Here is a 15,066-nt window from a genome sequence, read left to right as displayed (position 1 = left end):
CTGGGACTACAGGTGCCCGCCACAACGCCTGGCCATTTTTTGGTTGCAGCCATCATTGTTGTCTGGCGGGCCCGGGCTGGGGATTCGAACCCGCCACCTTGGGTGTATGTGGCTGGCGCCTTAGCCGCTTGAGCCACAGGCGCCGAGCCAGCAGTCCCTACTTTTGAGGGGACTTACATTCTGTGGGAGGACAGTCATGTAACAATAAACAAGATAATTTTAGATAAACTGCTCAAGCCATAGAACTGGGATGGTGGTGGGGTATTCATTGGGAAGGTGAGCATGGAGCTAAGACCTAAATTAGGTGAAAGCACCAGCCATGTAGGGGTCCTCAAAGTTTTTAAACAGGGGGCCGGTTCACTGTCCCTCAGACCGTTGGGAGGGCCGGAATGCGGGCCCCAAGATGAGTCGGCTGCTAAGCAGGACAGGCAGTGCTGGCAAAAACACCTGGCGGCCGGATAGGCGGCCGGATAAATGTCCTCAGCGGGCCACATGTGGCGGGAGGGCTGTAGTTTAAGGACACCTGGTAGAGTGTTTGGTGCTTGGGAAAGAGCAGGAGCAAAGGTCCTTGTGCTACAAGACAGTTTGGTTGGAGCAGGGAGTGGACTAGGTTGTACCTGACCATAGTATCTGAGCATTTGGAGAGTATTCTAAATACATTGGGAAGACATTAAATTTAGACCGTCTTTTTTTTTTTTTAAGACAAAGTTTACTTTGTTGCCTGGGTAAATTGCTGTGGCATTATATAGCTCACAGCAACCTCGAACTCTTGGGCTTGAGCAATCCTCTTGCCTCAGCATCCTGAGTAGCTGGGACTACAGGTGCCCACCAAGACTCAGCTAATTTTTCTATTTTTAGTAGAGACTGGGTCTCACTCTTACTCAGGCTGGTCTTGAACTCACCCTTCCCAAGTGGTGGGATCACAGGCATGAGCCACTGCACCTGGCCTATAAATAGTGTCTTTTATTTTTTTTTATTTTTATTTATTTTTTTTTTTTTTTGAGACGGAGCCTCAAGCTATCCCCCTGGGTAGAGTGCCGTGGCATCACGCTCACAGCAACCTCCAACTCCTGGGCTCAAGCGAGTCTCCTGCCTCAGCCTCCCAAGTAGCTGGGACTACAGGCACCCACCACAGTGCCCAGCCATTTTTTGGTTGCAGCCATCATTGTTGTTTGGCGGGCCCGGGCTGGGGATTCGAACCCACCACCTTAGGTGTATGTGGCTGGCGCCTTAGCTGCTTGAGCCACAGGCGCCGAGCCTAAATAGTGTCTTTTAAAGAGTGCCATGGCGACATAGTTCACAGCAACTAGGCTTAGGCAATTCTCTTGCCTCAGCCTCTCGAGTAGCTGGGACCATAGGCGCCCGCCACAACGCCTGGCTATTTTTGTTGCAGTTTGGCCGGAGCCCTGTTCAAACCTGTCACCCTCAGTATAAGGGGCCAGTGCCCTACCCACTGAGCTACAGGCACCTCCCTATAACTAGTGTCATAAAGGAGTTTTCTTAAATACAAGAAACACTACAGGCAGTGCCTGTGGCTCAAAGGAGTAGGGTGCCGGTCCTATATGCCAGAGGTAGCAGGTTCAAACCCAGCCCCAGCCAAAAACTGTTAAAAAAAAAAAAAAAAAAATATATATATATATATATATATAAAACACTAAAACAAATTTCATTATTGACAAAGAATGATCCAAGAGAGAAGGGGAAAACTGAAATTTATTGAAGGCTTACATAGTTTGTTAAGAGGGTTATTAACATTCACTTTCATAATGTTTTATCAATCAGGCAGTTGGGGTTAAATAACTTGCCCAAGGTCATGCAGCTAGAGGTGACCACCCAAAGTGAAGAGCTACCCAGAATTTTTGGACTCTTCATGCCTGCCTCACCACCCCACTCAGGCACAAATTCCCTGGACTTATTCAACCTGGGACATGCCTTTCCCCTGACCATAGTGCCCCTGCTTATCAGAAAGGGCCACTCTCATGCTGTGGGGGGTGGGAGTGGGGGACAGGAGTTTAATCATTTTCCTACTCCAATGCTATAAGCAGGGGCATCTCCTCCCACAGCCTGAATACCCATGCAGCACAGGACAAAAGCTCTCCTAGTCCAGAGGGGCAGAGGTAAGCAGCAAGAGCCCCCAGAGGTAAGAAGGAAAGGGACACTTTGGGGTATACAGCAGGTTTCTTTTTGTGCCAGCCAGTGCAAGGGGTACTGGAAGGTGCTATTTCAACCAGCTGGTATCTGGTGCCCCGGCATTTATCTGGATGTGTTCAGTGTGACAAGCAGCCCAGGTCACAGCCCAGTCTCCCGGCTGCCCCCATTGAGGCTGAGGCTGTGAGGGCGGGTACCATGCTCTAGCCGGCGGCCAGACAGGAGACGCCGCAAGGAAGAGCTGGAGCTCAGGTCCCCACAGCTGCGAAGGTGTAGGCTCTCTCGGCCTGGCCGGCCCCATGGACTCCGGGGCACCTGAAGGGGGACAGAAGAGAGGGAATCAGATAGCCCAACCTGAAAATCCAAACTTTCCCAAGAATCTTTCCTGGCTCCCTGAACTCCTACCTGCTTATGTCCATGGGTTCTAGTCCCACCGGGGTCTGGAGCCTTCCTGGACATCTGGAAGAAACGAGTGACCAGGCTCCGGCCTGGCCAGCTGCCCTTTAGGTCTCCCAGGGAGTGGGCAGGTGCAGGGCCTGAGGGCAGAGGAACTTTCTGGAAGGTGGCCACACTGCGCCGTTTCTCAGCTGAATGGGCACGGAGCAACTTGGGGGAAGGGCAGCGGGCTAGGCGGAAGAGGCAAGCTTCAGAGCAGAGCCCTGCAGAGAGAAAAGATAGATAGGAGACTAGGATAGGGGTGCAGAGAGCACTGACTGGGCTTCACTCTCCTGTCCCTCTTGCCCTGGGTGCCAACCACACGCCTGACCTGTATCTGCAGAGGAAACCGAAGCAGCTTCTTCCTCAAGCACTTTGGTATAAGTGTCCCTGAAGTCAGCTGGAGAGAAGACAGAAAGGGACTGAGTGGGAGTGCTCTGTGGACACAGTGCCCATTTACTGTGCTCCTGTGAAAACTCAAGCCCGGAGAAGTTTCAGGGCCCCCATGCCCCATACCCAGCCAGGGGCCATCATCTGTGCCCAAGCCTGTCAGTAACTACGTGGTCCAAGGGCTATGGTGGCATTGCTTGTTTCTGCATGCTGCTAGTCCCTGGCTGATGGTAATCATGAGCACTTTCAGCAACAATGCTAAGCTTTTTTTTTTTTTTTTTTTTTGAGACAAAGTCTCACTTTGTCACCCTGGGTAGAGTGCCACGGAGTCAGCTCACCGCGACCTCAAACTCTTGGGCTCAGGCAATCCCCTTGCCTCGGCCTCCCAAGTAGCTGGGACTACAGGTGCCTGCTACAATACCCAGGTATTTTTAGAGACAGGATCTCACTCTTGCTCAGGCTGGTCTCAAACTCCTAAATTCAAGCAATCTCCCTGCCTCATTCTCCTAGAGTGCTAGGATTATAGGAGTGAGCCAATGCTCCGGCTAAACTTTTTATTAAATACTTGCATTATTTCCCTTTTCAGCAACCCTATAGGACTTACAGTTGAAGTATTATTTATTATTTCTGTATTGCAGGTGAGAGACTGAGGTTTCATGAGGACAGGTCACTGGCCTAAGCTGGGAGCTATGCAACAGCCTCCAGAAAACAAATCCTCCCCTTTCAGCCACTAAGCTATGGATGTTCTGTCCCTAGGTGGTGTGGACTAAAGAAGTGTCTACCCCAGGAGTGAAGTTATCATTCTTCCTCGGGAACCTTAACAGTGTGCCAAATCCATGTGGGCATCACTGACCCTCCAACTCCCAGTGCCTGCCTCTTCTGAACTGTGTAGGGGAGAGGAGGCTTACCAGTGTCGCTGGAGATGGTGATGCCTGGGTCGCTGTGGGACCGTGGCAGCAGCAGCAGTGGTGGGGAAGCCGGATGAGGAGGCCGGTGCCCCGGGGGAGTGAGGGAACCTGAGCTGTCGCTGAAGCGGCGAGTGGGGGCTCGGGTGGGAGGGGCCACAGGTGGGCGGCTGCCTCCCCGGGGAACCCGCCGCCTCAGCTCAGGGAAGCAGGGTCCCACCCAGGGTGGCCAGCCCTCCAGCCGGTGGCAGCTGCGGGCAGCAGGAGGGACACCCAGTGAAGGTGGGGCCTCTGGGGCAGAACAGGAATAGGAGCGGGCAGCCCGTGGGGGCCGCCGTGGCAGGGGGCTGTCCTCAAAGGGGCCCCGTAGGCCACAGTCCAGGCTGAGGCAGTAGCCTGCGCGGCTACGCTGGATGGAGCGGAAGAGCACATAGTCAACAGAGCGCACGGAACCCTGCAGCTCCAGCAGGCACGAGTCCTCCGACGGGCTGGAGCCCCCAGGGAGGTCGCCGATGGCTGACAGCACCAGAGACCCACTGTCCATGGACACTGTGGACAAGGCACAAGTGGCAACAGCCTTGGTCTGGCACTGCCTAGCCTTCTGGAGCTGCTCTGCCTTAACCTCAGAGGAAGACCAGGGCTCCAAGAAGCCACATCCCTTGTTTGCCCCAAAGCCACCAAGGCAACCTGTCTTCCTCTTCTTTCACCACTCCCTCAGCCTACTGTCCCTGGCAGCCCAGGTCAGCCCTTGCCCACCCTCCCCACGCTCTGCTCACCATCTACAATGGAGGCCACTCGCTCGCAAATGCAAGAGCCATCATGAAGCTGAGGGTCAAAGAGGGTGGCCTGCAAAGACACAGGGACCAAGGTCCAACCCTACACCCTGACATGCCCCCCCCCCATGTGTGGACAGAGCTCTGGAGACGGAGATTCCAGATCAACTTTGTCACTCTGAATAAGTCACTTATGTGGGACTCAGTTTCCACATGTGTACCAAAGATGATAGCTCCCATCCCGCCTTCCTCACCAGGCTCTAAGAAGATGGCATTCACTAGCACTACAGAGAGCACCTCAACTGCTGTGATCTTTATCCAGCAACGACAGCTTGTTCAGCTGTCTGGGGCTAGCCTGCTCCCCAGCCCTTGCCAAGGCACGCCCTCACCTGGCTGTCTCCTCGTAGCCCCATGACGGCCTCATAAGAAGGAGGGCGATCAGCAGGGTACAAGGGCACTGGGCTGTCCATGGAGCCATTGTATGTGATGCTGACAGGACAAGGGGCAGGTCAGTGGGAGAAAATAGCTGCTGCTCCACAAGAATCCCACCCCAGTGATCCCAGCCACCCTGGGCCCCATTCTTTTTTTTGAGACAGAGTCTCATGACAGAGTGCCATGGCGTCTTTAGGTCACAGCAGCCTGCTTAAGCAATTCTTTTGCTTTAGCCTCCCAAATAGCTGGGACTACGGCTGCCACAATGCTTGGCTATTTTTAGAGACGGGGTCTTGATCTAGCTCAGGCTGGTCTTGAATTCATGGGCTCAGGCAATCCACCTGCCCCTGCCTCCTAGAGTGCTGGATTACAGGTGTGAGCCACTACACCAGCCTTGGACCCCTTCCTTAGTTCTCCCAGCAGGACCCCACCAGGCCTTACCTCTGTGCATCTGTTTCTGAGCTGCAGGTGTACTCTGGGGGATAGTAGGGTGGTGGGGGCACAGGTGGTACAAATTCCTCCAGGTCCAGCATGGCGTGCAGGAGTGGGGCTGGGGGCGAGGATGCACAGCCCAGAGGCCCCAGAGGGCCCGAGACTGAGCGCTCAGGAGCCAGCTGCAGAGGAGTAAGCAGGTCCTTAGCTCCTAACTCCTCTCTTATTTACATTATTTTCTCTCCAAGAAACCCCCATTCTGGCCCTTCCCTCACCCAGAACTAGCTCATCCTTAATACCACCCCCACCTGGACCTCTTGCTCTAGCCTTGCTCACCCAGAAATTCACCCTTTTGGCAGCCCCACCCCCACCCATAATTACCACCTGTTCTGTCTCCACTAGAGTGTCCACTCTTTTTTTTTTGGCCGGGGCTGAGTTTGAACCTGCCACCTCTGGCATATGGGACCAGCACCCTACCCTTTTGAGCCACAGGCGCCGCCCTAAAGTGTCCACTCTTTATCCTCTTGTGCCTCTAGGACTCCACATTATCCAGGCCTATTCTCTAACCCTGCTTCTCTTGGTCCCAGACTGGCATCATGTACACATTACCCCTTCTCCCCCTCCCTTTGGCCCCCAAACATCCCTCCAGTAGATACGCAGATCTAGGAGACAACCCCATAGGCCCTGGTGGGGGAGAAGCCAGACCTGTAGCCACTGCTCCCCCAGCCCCAGGCCCAGCACACATCCCTGTACCCCACCACACCTGCCTGGCTCTGGCCCCAGCTCCCCTCTCACTGTGTGCATGAGGTCCAGAGAGAAGATTTGGATGCAGCAGACAATAGCAGAGAGGGTACAGATTATGGCAGCACAGATGGTGAGTCCACAGACGCTGAAGAGCAGGTTCTGGGAAGAGAAGGGAAAGGAGAAGGGGAGTGAAGGGAGGGGTAAGTCCCACATATTCATTCTGGGCTTGTGGGTCCCCCAGGAGGGAGACATGGATGAGAACCAGGAAGATGTTTGGGGGTGCATGCTCACCTTGAGGGCCCCCCGGGCTTCATCACAGGTGGAGTTAGGAGTAACTTTCAGTTCCTGCCCTGAGTCTGGACAGGGCCGGAGTAGAGGAACAGAGGGACAGCACACACAGACCTTCCCATCCTGATGGAATCAGGGAGGGTGAGGCAACCTAAGTCAGGACAAACCTAGATGTTTTGTACACCTCCCACCACCAGTTCCTTCCAGCTGTCCCTCCTCAAATCTCACCATGGAGCATTCTCGAAAGTCTTGGGCCAGCTGAGCATTCTTACAGGAGAGAACAGAGCCAGCCATGGTAAGCATGACACAGAGCACCGAAAGCAAGGAGAAGAAGGAAATCTGGTGGAAACAGGGCACAGACTCAGGACTGGGACCCTCATGAGTACCCCTCTACCATGGGTGGGACCTCCCTCCTTCACGGACTTCGTGTCCGGCCGGCATCAAAAGGAGAGCTGTTCCCTTCTTGAGCAAAATATGGGCATCCCTTCAGGTGCTAGGCACCTGCCTCTCAGTGGACGCTGGACCCTGGCACCTACCACTAGAGTAAATGGCCGCTTCCAGGACACAATGCCAACTACCCCGGAGAACGCCAGCTGGGGACAGAGTGGACACAGGCTGAGTCTGGCAGGGGAGGCACCTGAGTGAGCCCCTCACCACAGGATGCGCCCAGCCCTGTAGGGAGGGAGAGGACCAGGAGAAGACGGAGAGGGGAGGATGTGGACTTGGGGCTGGTGTGGAGGGGTGGGGCCCGGAAACCTCCCCCAACCAACAACTGTGCACTCAACTCACCGAAAACCCAGCCCAAGACGGGCAAGACCTCTTGATGCTCTCGGTGGTGGTGACTGAAGAGGCCACCATGCTGAAGGTGACCACCAGGATGCCCAGGAGCACCTGCGCCAGCCCCAGCGTGAGCAGGGCCTGCAGCCAGGGTCGGTGGAGGCGTAGGTGAGTAAGGCCCCGGGTGCTGGGCCGGCTGGTCAGAGAGCGGCTGGAGTCGCTAGGCGAGGGCATCGTGCCTGCCGCACGGCTGCCTGCCCCTCGCTCGGTACCCGCTGACACTTGAGAGCATCTCAGAGACGACCAGGGCCCCGTCCTTTCTCCTCTCCACCCCCCTCGCTCTAGAGCCCACCCCGAGGCTGGGTCCCCTGGGGCCTGGCCCCGGGCCGCCAGCTGGGGCGGGGCCGGAGCGAGGGGCGTCACGCAGCGAGCGCGGGGTGCTGCCTCCCCGCTGCAGGCACCGGGTGGGCACCGTGCCCGGGGCGGCGACGAGGACGCGGGAACGTCGGCTCATCGCATCTCCCTGGGGACAGGAGCTCCGAGAAGGGCTGGTCCCGGAGTGAGGAGAGGACGGCGGTCCGAGCCGGGGAAGGGCGGGGCGGGTAAAGGACAGATGTCCAGGGAAGGGCAGGGCTAACGCAGGGGTCTGGAGGTGCAATCGGCTCTCGCAGGGTAGTAGCGGGACCGGGCTGCCGAGGTGAAAGAGGGAGAGCTGCGGCGCGGCCAGCTCTGGTCGCCGACCGGTGCCTGCCTCACCACGCCCCGCTAGAGCTAGCTCTGGCTGCGGCAGGTCGGGACCCAAGACGCGGGAGGGAGACGCGCCCGTGCGGGGGTAGGACCGGAGGCGCGGTGCACCCCGGGAGTTGTAGTTTTGGGCGGGAGAAGGCAGCGGCCCCCCGCCCGTCTCGGCTGCTGCCAGTCCTCCCCGCCCCGCGTGCCCCTGCATTCCCCTGAAGGCAGTAGCCCCTCCCTGGGCCCCTGTGGAGCGGCTGGAGCTCCAAGGCCTTGTGTCCTGTTGGGTCCTGAGCACCCATGCCCCGCATTGGTCCTGGGGCTTTGTCCCCCGCAGCTCTGGGTTTATTCAAAGCCAGGTCCCAGCGAACCTTCAGAGCTCACATTCCACTTCCACCCCGCTCTCCTTTCTCTCTTGCAAGGCCTAATTCCCAATAAAAATACAAGAAACAGGGATGTAAGTTCCAGTTCCACTTTCTTTTTTATTTAAATAACCGAAGCAACAGCCTTGGCACAGCAGAGGGAAGCTAGGTTGGGGTGTGTGAGAAGTGGCAGTGGTGTGGCCTGGTGCAGGGGAAGAGTGAGCAGTGACTGGGTCACAGTGGATCCCAAAGTCCCTAAGTCAGGTTCAGCAGCCATGGCCATGGGGTAAGGGGCACTAGAGAGGCCATCAAATGGTGATGTCTCCAGAGACCTCAGGGATGGGAACTAAGTGAGCTCCCCAAGTGGAGGGGCTAAGGTACCCCTGTCAGGGTTCACGGGCCCCGGAAGGCATTCTGGGCAGCCCCAGCAGCTGCATTAGCAGCTGCGGTTCGCACTGCAGGGTTGGAGAAGACGCCAGCAGCAAATTCCTGCTGGGCCTTCTGGAAGCTGGCACCTGTGCGGCGGTATAAGGAGTGGATCTGTAAACAGAGAACAAAGATGTGACAGCCGGTCCAGCCAGTTACTCCAGCAGAATACTGCAATTCCCACTCACCCACTGCTGCTCTCACTTCTCCTCCTCACTGACCCTCCTTCCCAACACACACATATACTGAAGCAGACTGCCCAGATGTCCATTAGCTGAGAACTTGCCCAGAAGCCTGGCACACTTCAGTTACTCTGAATGCTCCGCTCAGGCCCCAGGGCCTCACCCTCTTGGCTCCACCTCAATACAGTGCCTCACCCGCTTTAGCATCACAATCCCCAGCACAGCGATGCCAGTGAAGAAGAGGGCAACCAGTAGCATGAGGACAGCCACACCCGGGCTGGCCTTCAGCACCACCAGAGCAGATATCCAGCCACTGTGAGGAGGGAGGATGTGTTAGTGAAGAGGGCTGCCCACAGTGGCCTCTACCCTCCCTGCTTCTCCACTGGCTACAGTTACCAACAGGCCCTTCTCCCAACCTTCCCGTCCACAACGGCGGCAGTGCCGCTATCAACTTGGCAGCTGTCCACACACCAGTCTCCACTATATCCACTGACTTCATAGCTTAATTTCAGTTTCAGAACCATTAGCTCCTATCTCTCTACGCTGTTCCAAGTAGTTCTCTGGATTCTTCCTCCTTGCTTCAACTGTGGTTTGTATGCTTCTCCAGGAAACCTTCTCTGACTGACCTTCTCTTTTTTTCTTTTTTTTGAGACAGGAGCCTCAAGCTGTCCCCCTGGGTAGAGTGCCGTGGCATCTCAGATCACAGCAACCTCCAACTCCTGGGCTCAAGCGAGTCTCCTGCCTCTGCCTCCCAAGTAGCTGGGACCACAGGTGCCCGCCACAATGCCCAGCTATTTTTTGGTTGCAGCCATCATTGTTGTTTGGCGAGCCCGGGCTAGATTCGAACCCGCCACCTTGGGTGTACATGGCTGGCACCTTAGCCATTTGAGCCACAGGCGCTGAGCCTGACCTTCTCTTTCAGATTGACCTGTCTGGAGTTCTGTCTAGGCACTCTCTAACCTAAAAGTATGTCTCATAGTTTATTAAACAAGCGCCTCCCCAAAATTAAAACCATTATTTCCTTTTTCTCCTTCCCCAGCACCCAGGAGTAGAGGAAAGGGTAAGGGGAGATAGCAGCCTCACAGACCTGAACCCCCAACCTGGGATACCAATGGCCTGGAGAACAAAGAGTACATCCTGGACAAAGAAAATGAAGAAGAAAACGAAGAAATTGAATGAACTGTCACTCCTGCAAAGAGAGAAAAATGGGAGAGTGAGAAAAATCAGGGCTGAAGGAGCAGACATGGGGCGATCCCAGATCCTCATCACTCCCTATACATGCACACTTACCGGAAAGCCTTATACATGGGGCGGTACCAGCAGACAAAGGAGCAGGGAGTGAAAAGCAGGACCCATAGGAGAGAAAGCCCAAAGCCGGAACCGTTGCTGGGATCCACACAGAAGCTGGCCAGGCAGGCAAGGAAGTTCAGGAGAAGAGCCAGAGTGCTGCCTAAGGCAGAGGAATAGGATGACAGGTCCTTCTGGGCTGCAGTGAAGCATATTTCCCATCTATGCTTACCCTGCAACCCTCACCAAATGTGGCACAGTAAGGACAGGAAGCTAGCTTCTGCCTTAACAGAATCATCAACAGAACAAGCAAATCTCAATCTTGAGTGGTCACCTTGCACAGACATTTAAAGACTTCAGAATACATTTCTGTACGAGGACAAGAAAAAGTGGAGAGAGGGCAAGAACATACATTGGCTAGCAGGGTGGCAAACAGGTTCTAATATGTTAAAAACAGCAACCCAGGAAGATTCTTGGAGAAACTGACTTAATATTAAAAAAACATTTTTTTTTTTTTTTGGTAGAGTCAGACTCTCACTTTATTGCTCTTGGTAGAGTGCCGTGCTGTCACATCACAGCAATCTCCAACTCCTGGGCTTAGGCGATTCTTTTGCCTCAGCCTCCCAAATACTGGGACTACAGGCCCCCACCACAATGCCTGGCTATTTTTTTGTTGCAGTTTGGCCGGGGCTGGGTTTGAACTGGCCACCCTCAGTATATGGGGCCGGCGCCCTACCCACTGAGCCACAAGTGCCACCCCTCAAAACAATTTTTTTGAGACAGAGTGTCAGTCTGTCATTCAGGATAGAGTGCCGCAGCATCAGCCTACTTCATAGCAACCTCACGCTTCTGGGCTCAGGCGATCCTCCTGCCTCACCCTGAGTAGCTGGGACTACAGGCGTCCCCCACAACACTCAGCTAGTTTCTCTACTTTTATTTACTTATTTATTTTTGAGTCAGTCTTACTCCGTCACCCTGGGTAGAGTGCCGTGGTGTCATCATAGGTCATAGCAACTTCAAACTCTTGGGCTCAAGCAATCCTGCCTCAGCCTCCCAAGTAGCTGGGACTACAGGTGTCTGCTACCATACCGGGCTAGTTTTTCTATTTTTAGTAGAAACAATGTCTTGTTCCAACTTCCTAAGCTCAAAGGATTCTCCCACCTTGGCCTCCCAGAATGCTGGGCTTATAGGTGGGAGCCACTGCACCAAGCTTTAAAATTCAAATGGTATAGGGAGATGAAGTGTGTAGTTCTAGGTGAGTGGGCCATGGGAGTTAAGAGAGCTACCTGTAACTTCCTCCAAAAGGCTTATCACTACTCACACATCCAGAGGTAGTACATGGTGGATACAGTCTTCTGAAATTCTTGGGGAATCTCCATGGAGATGTCCTGGAAAAAGCAGGGCTGAACTGGGCAAAAAGAAGGTAGAGGGGGCCAATTGTTCTGTCGAGCTGTAAGGAACAAAGAGAGCAGGAGGACCCCAGAAGTGAGGCAGAGACCAACAAAGAAATCACTCACCCTTCCTTTCATCCTGGGTCCTCTCTTTTACCTCCAATTTAGGGCTCAAAGAGACAAGGAAGAGTGGAAAACATAAAAGTAATTAACAAGTGTTTATCATTACTTATGATATCTAAGCTCTGCACTAAGCACTTTACATACATGACCTCGTGCAACCTCACAACAGTCCTGTCAGATACAAACACTATTTTCACTTTACAAATAAGGAAACTGAGGCACTCAGGATTAAATAACTTGCCTAAGACCTCACAATAAACGATACCTCCAAAATTCAAACTCAGCAGTCTGACTCCAAAGCCCCTCCTCTTAAGGCTTTTTTGCTCTTTCCAAACCATTAGATGCTTGCCCCATTCTATCAAAGACCCACTTACAAGCAGTGCCCCCCAGGGCGGCATGCTGTAGTTCTCGCTCTCTACGATCCAACTCCTCTGCTTTCCGGTTGAGCTCCTCCTGTTTCTTTAGCAGCTCCGCTGTGGCTGTTACAGCTGAGGCCTGCTCAATGTGAGCAGAGGAAATGTGACCCCTGGGTCCAAAGACTGGCCCTTCTCCCAATGCCCCTACTGCAAACCTGCTTTACCTGAGTACTGTAGGAACCATAGTTCTTGGGTTCTGTGGGACTGAGTTTTCTTGAGGGCTGTATGGAGGGAGCTGAAGGTGCAGGCAATGGGGCAGGGGCAGGAGGCTCATAGGCTGGTGATGGCTGTTGGGGAAAAAACCTTAGGGATCATATAGTCCCTTATAACACAGGAATTTTGAATGAATACTTTTAGGCCCTTAACTCATTATCTAAGGCAGCATCCTTTCCTCCTATTGTTAGGAAACTCATTCTTATGTTAAATTTGTGACAGAGAACTTTTGATGACTTCCAGCAGCCTTTATCACCCTCACATCAAATTCCTTACCAGCTGACTCAAAGCACTCACCCACTGTCTCTACTCCCTTAACTTCTTAAAACTCACCATCACGTATTCCAGTGGGACAGGTGTATTCCGTACTTCCTGCCTTCAAACTGCACATCTAACATCAACTCAACCTGCTCCAACCTTTTTTTTCTTCAAGGAAGTGTTCCCAGACACAACCTTAGTTCAGGCCCTGCCAGTTTCCAGGTCCTCCTAGGACTGACTTTTAGAACCCAAGCATGGCCGCATCCGTAGCTCAATGGGTAGGGCACCAGCCACATACACTGAGGCTGGAGCGTTCAAACCCGGCCTGGGCCAAGCTAAAACAACGACAACTGCAACAAAAAAAAATAGCCAGGTGTTGTGGCAGGTGCCTGTAGTCCCAGCTACTTGGGAGGTTGAGGTGAGAGAATCACTTAAGCCCAAGAGTTTGAGGTTGCTGTGAGCTGTGACACCACAGCACTCTACCCAGGGCGACAGCTTGAGACTCTGTCTTAAATAAATACATAAATAAAACCCTGAAGCAGCTGAATCTTGGTCCTGGTGTCCCTGGGAGGATTAGGCATCCCTTGGTACACTGGCCTCTCTCAGAGAGACGAAGATCACAGGGCCTCTTCCTTCCTCTGCATGCAGAGAGGTCCCCTAAGACGAGACCGGGCTCACTGGCGAACCTTCCTCGCCCCACTGTTTCCCTCTGTGCTCACCTCCCGGGCCTCAAAAGGGTTGTAGACGTCCAGGGTGGCATACTGCGGGCTGGGTCGGTGCTGGATCACAGCTGGGTCCTGAGGGCAGAGACCTAGGGCTCAGCCGACACCTGGTGCCTCCTGGGGTTCTCAGGGAACTCTCCTAAATGCCCATGGCTCCGATTACTGCACCTTCGGGCCACGCTGCTGCCCCGACATTGGCCACAGATTCATCACCCAGCCTTGCCCCACAGGGTACTCACTGGAGTCACTGACACCCCCACGTGGCGGCCCTTCCCAGGATCAAACGTCACGAATGGGAATACAAGTTAGCCCGACCCGACGGAACCGGGAACAGGAAACTGACTGCCCGAAGGAGGCCGGCGCCAGTCACCTGAAAGGGGTTGTCAAGCTCGCTAGGCTCAGCGAAGGGGTTCCCGCTGTCTGTATTCTGAGCCATGTCTATGATCGCGGCCTCAGCCGCTCACGGCCCTCCACGCCTCTGCCGCGGAGGCCCCCGGACTCTCTGCTCTCTCTGTCGGCCGCGCGCCGATTGGCCGTAGCTGCCGGAAGGGTCACAAGCCCCCGGAGCCGCTGCGCGACGCGCCTGCGTCCTCGCCGAGAGCAAAGGCGGAAGTGCGCCACGTGACACCCCGGCCCAGTCCCCACCCACTACGTAACGCCCCTCACCCACCGTGGGCCGCCAGAGGAACGCCGGGAGTCATTGCTTGTTTGGCCACCGCAGGTCGGACCTCCTTTCCAGCCCTTAACGCTGTGCGTCAGAGACGCGACCTCCCAACGACCCTCTCCAGCCTTACCTACGGGCAGCACTACACTCCTCAGCAGCACCACCCGGACAGCAGGGCCTACGAAAGCAGTGCTGCTGCGTTTGGTGTACACCGGATGGTGGAGACTGCCCCTCACCGGAGCAACCCCCTACCCCGACCTCGGACTCCGGGGTGGGGGTCAGATGAAGCACGTCATTTTATTTCACAAAGTCTGTACAAAATTCCTTATAAAAAGGGGTTCCACCCAGCGACTCCACTCTGCCCCCACCCAACTCCATCGAGGGAGCAGGCGAGGGCGGAATAATGGATGGAAGAGCATCATGTACAAGGCAGGGGCTGCAGTGACAGGTACAAGTTGTCGTATTTACACTATTTCACATATTCACAGGTACACAGAGCCAGGAGGAACGGTGGGCTCCTGCTCAGTTCTCTTGTATAAAAAAGCACCAGTGTCCTCGACTGGACACCCACTGCCATAGGAGATGCAGGGGGCCCAGGGCCTGATTGTCACCGACTGATATCCCGACTGGAGTCCCACAACTTGGTGTTGGGTGGCTCGGCTCGAAGTCGGGCAAAGAAAGGGTGCTGAAGGGATTCACCCAAGGTCAGCCTCTTAGCAGGTTCATACTCCAGCATGCTTTCAATCAGATCGAAGAGCTGGTGGTGTTCCTCTGCCTCCGAGGTCAGATACCGCTGGTGGAGGAGGGTAGGAAAAAGGTGAGGCAGTGTGCTGTAGAAATCTTGCCTCCTTCTTTAAGGCCCTACCTTTCAATCTTGGCAAATCAAGGCTCGGATTGCAACCAGTTTTTTTTGGTTTGTTTTTTGGGAGATAGCGTCTCAAGCTGTGGACCTGGGTAGAGTGCTGT

The 15,066-nt window shown here is 54.6% G+C and overlaps 3 protein-coding genes across 10 annotated transcripts in view; all 3 read right to left on the bottom strand.

Moving 5' to 3' along the window:
- Positions 1-1,683: 1,683 nt before the first annotated feature.
- On the bottom strand, positions 1,684-8,138 carry FAM189B (family with sequence similarity 189 member B). Of its 3 annotated transcripts, XM_003795294.2 has the most exons (12): positions 7,337-8,138; positions 7,084-7,140; positions 6,776-6,886; positions 6,551-6,670; positions 6,311-6,418; positions 5,525-5,697; positions 5,041-5,140; positions 4,655-4,724; positions 3,882-4,427; positions 2,915-2,983; positions 2,554-2,807; positions 1,684-2,463 (listed from the first exon to the last, which is right to left on the bottom strand). In XM_003795294.2, exons 1-12 carry the CDS (start codon positions 7,556-7,558, stop codon positions 2,290-2,292), a joined length of 2,004 nt encoding a protein of 667 aa, XP_003795342.1. In that variant the 5' UTR covers positions 7,559-8,138; the 3' UTR covers positions 1,684-2,289. The 3 variants fall into 3 exon arrangements, with proteins under 3 accessions (XP_003795342.1, XP_003795344.1, XP_023372165.1); XM_023516397.1 differs by lacking the exon at positions 7,084-7,140 and having other exon boundaries at positions 1,892-2,463; positions 5,525-5,718; positions 7,337-7,574; XM_003795296.2 differs by lacking the exons at positions 6,551-6,670; positions 6,776-6,886; positions 7,084-7,140.
- Positions 8,139-8,512: 374 nt separating this feature from the next.
- On the bottom strand, positions 8,513-14,023 carry SCAMP3 (secretory carrier membrane protein 3). The gene is made up of 9 exons (XM_003795289.3): positions 13,807-14,023; positions 13,434-13,511; positions 12,408-12,530; positions 12,202-12,322; positions 11,635-11,763; positions 10,317-10,476; positions 10,114-10,215; positions 9,222-9,339; positions 8,513-8,958 (listed from the first exon to the last, which is right to left on the bottom strand). Exons 1-9 carry the CDS (start codon positions 13,870-13,872, stop codon positions 8,812-8,814), a joined length of 1,044 nt encoding a protein of 347 aa, XP_003795337.1. The 5' UTR covers positions 13,873-14,023; the 3' UTR covers positions 8,513-8,811.
- A 349-nt stretch (positions 14,024-14,372) lies between these two features.
- CLK2 (CDC like kinase 2) overlaps positions 14,373-15,066 on the bottom strand; it is a 12,560-nt gene continuing 11,866 nt past the window's right edge. For all 6 annotated transcript variants that reach the window (XM_003795288.3, XM_023516393.1, XM_012808587.1 and 3 more), the window contains one exon: positions 14,373-14,893. In XM_003795288.3, the coding sequence (XP_003795336.1) occupies positions 14,708-14,893 (186 nt within the window). In that variant the 3' untranslated portion in view covers positions 14,373-14,707. The remainder of the gene's footprint in view (positions 14,894-15,066) is intronic.

The sequence above is a fragment of the Otolemur garnettii genome, unplaced genomic scaffold, assembly GCF_000181295.1.
Source record: "Otolemur garnettii isolate 467f Iridium unplaced genomic scaffold, OtoGar3 scaffold00091, whole genome shotgun sequence".
Classification (NCBI taxonomy): Eukaryota; Metazoa; Chordata; class Mammalia; order Primates; family Galagidae; genus Otolemur; species Otolemur garnettii.
This window is presented reverse-complemented; position numbering and strand designations above follow the sequence as displayed.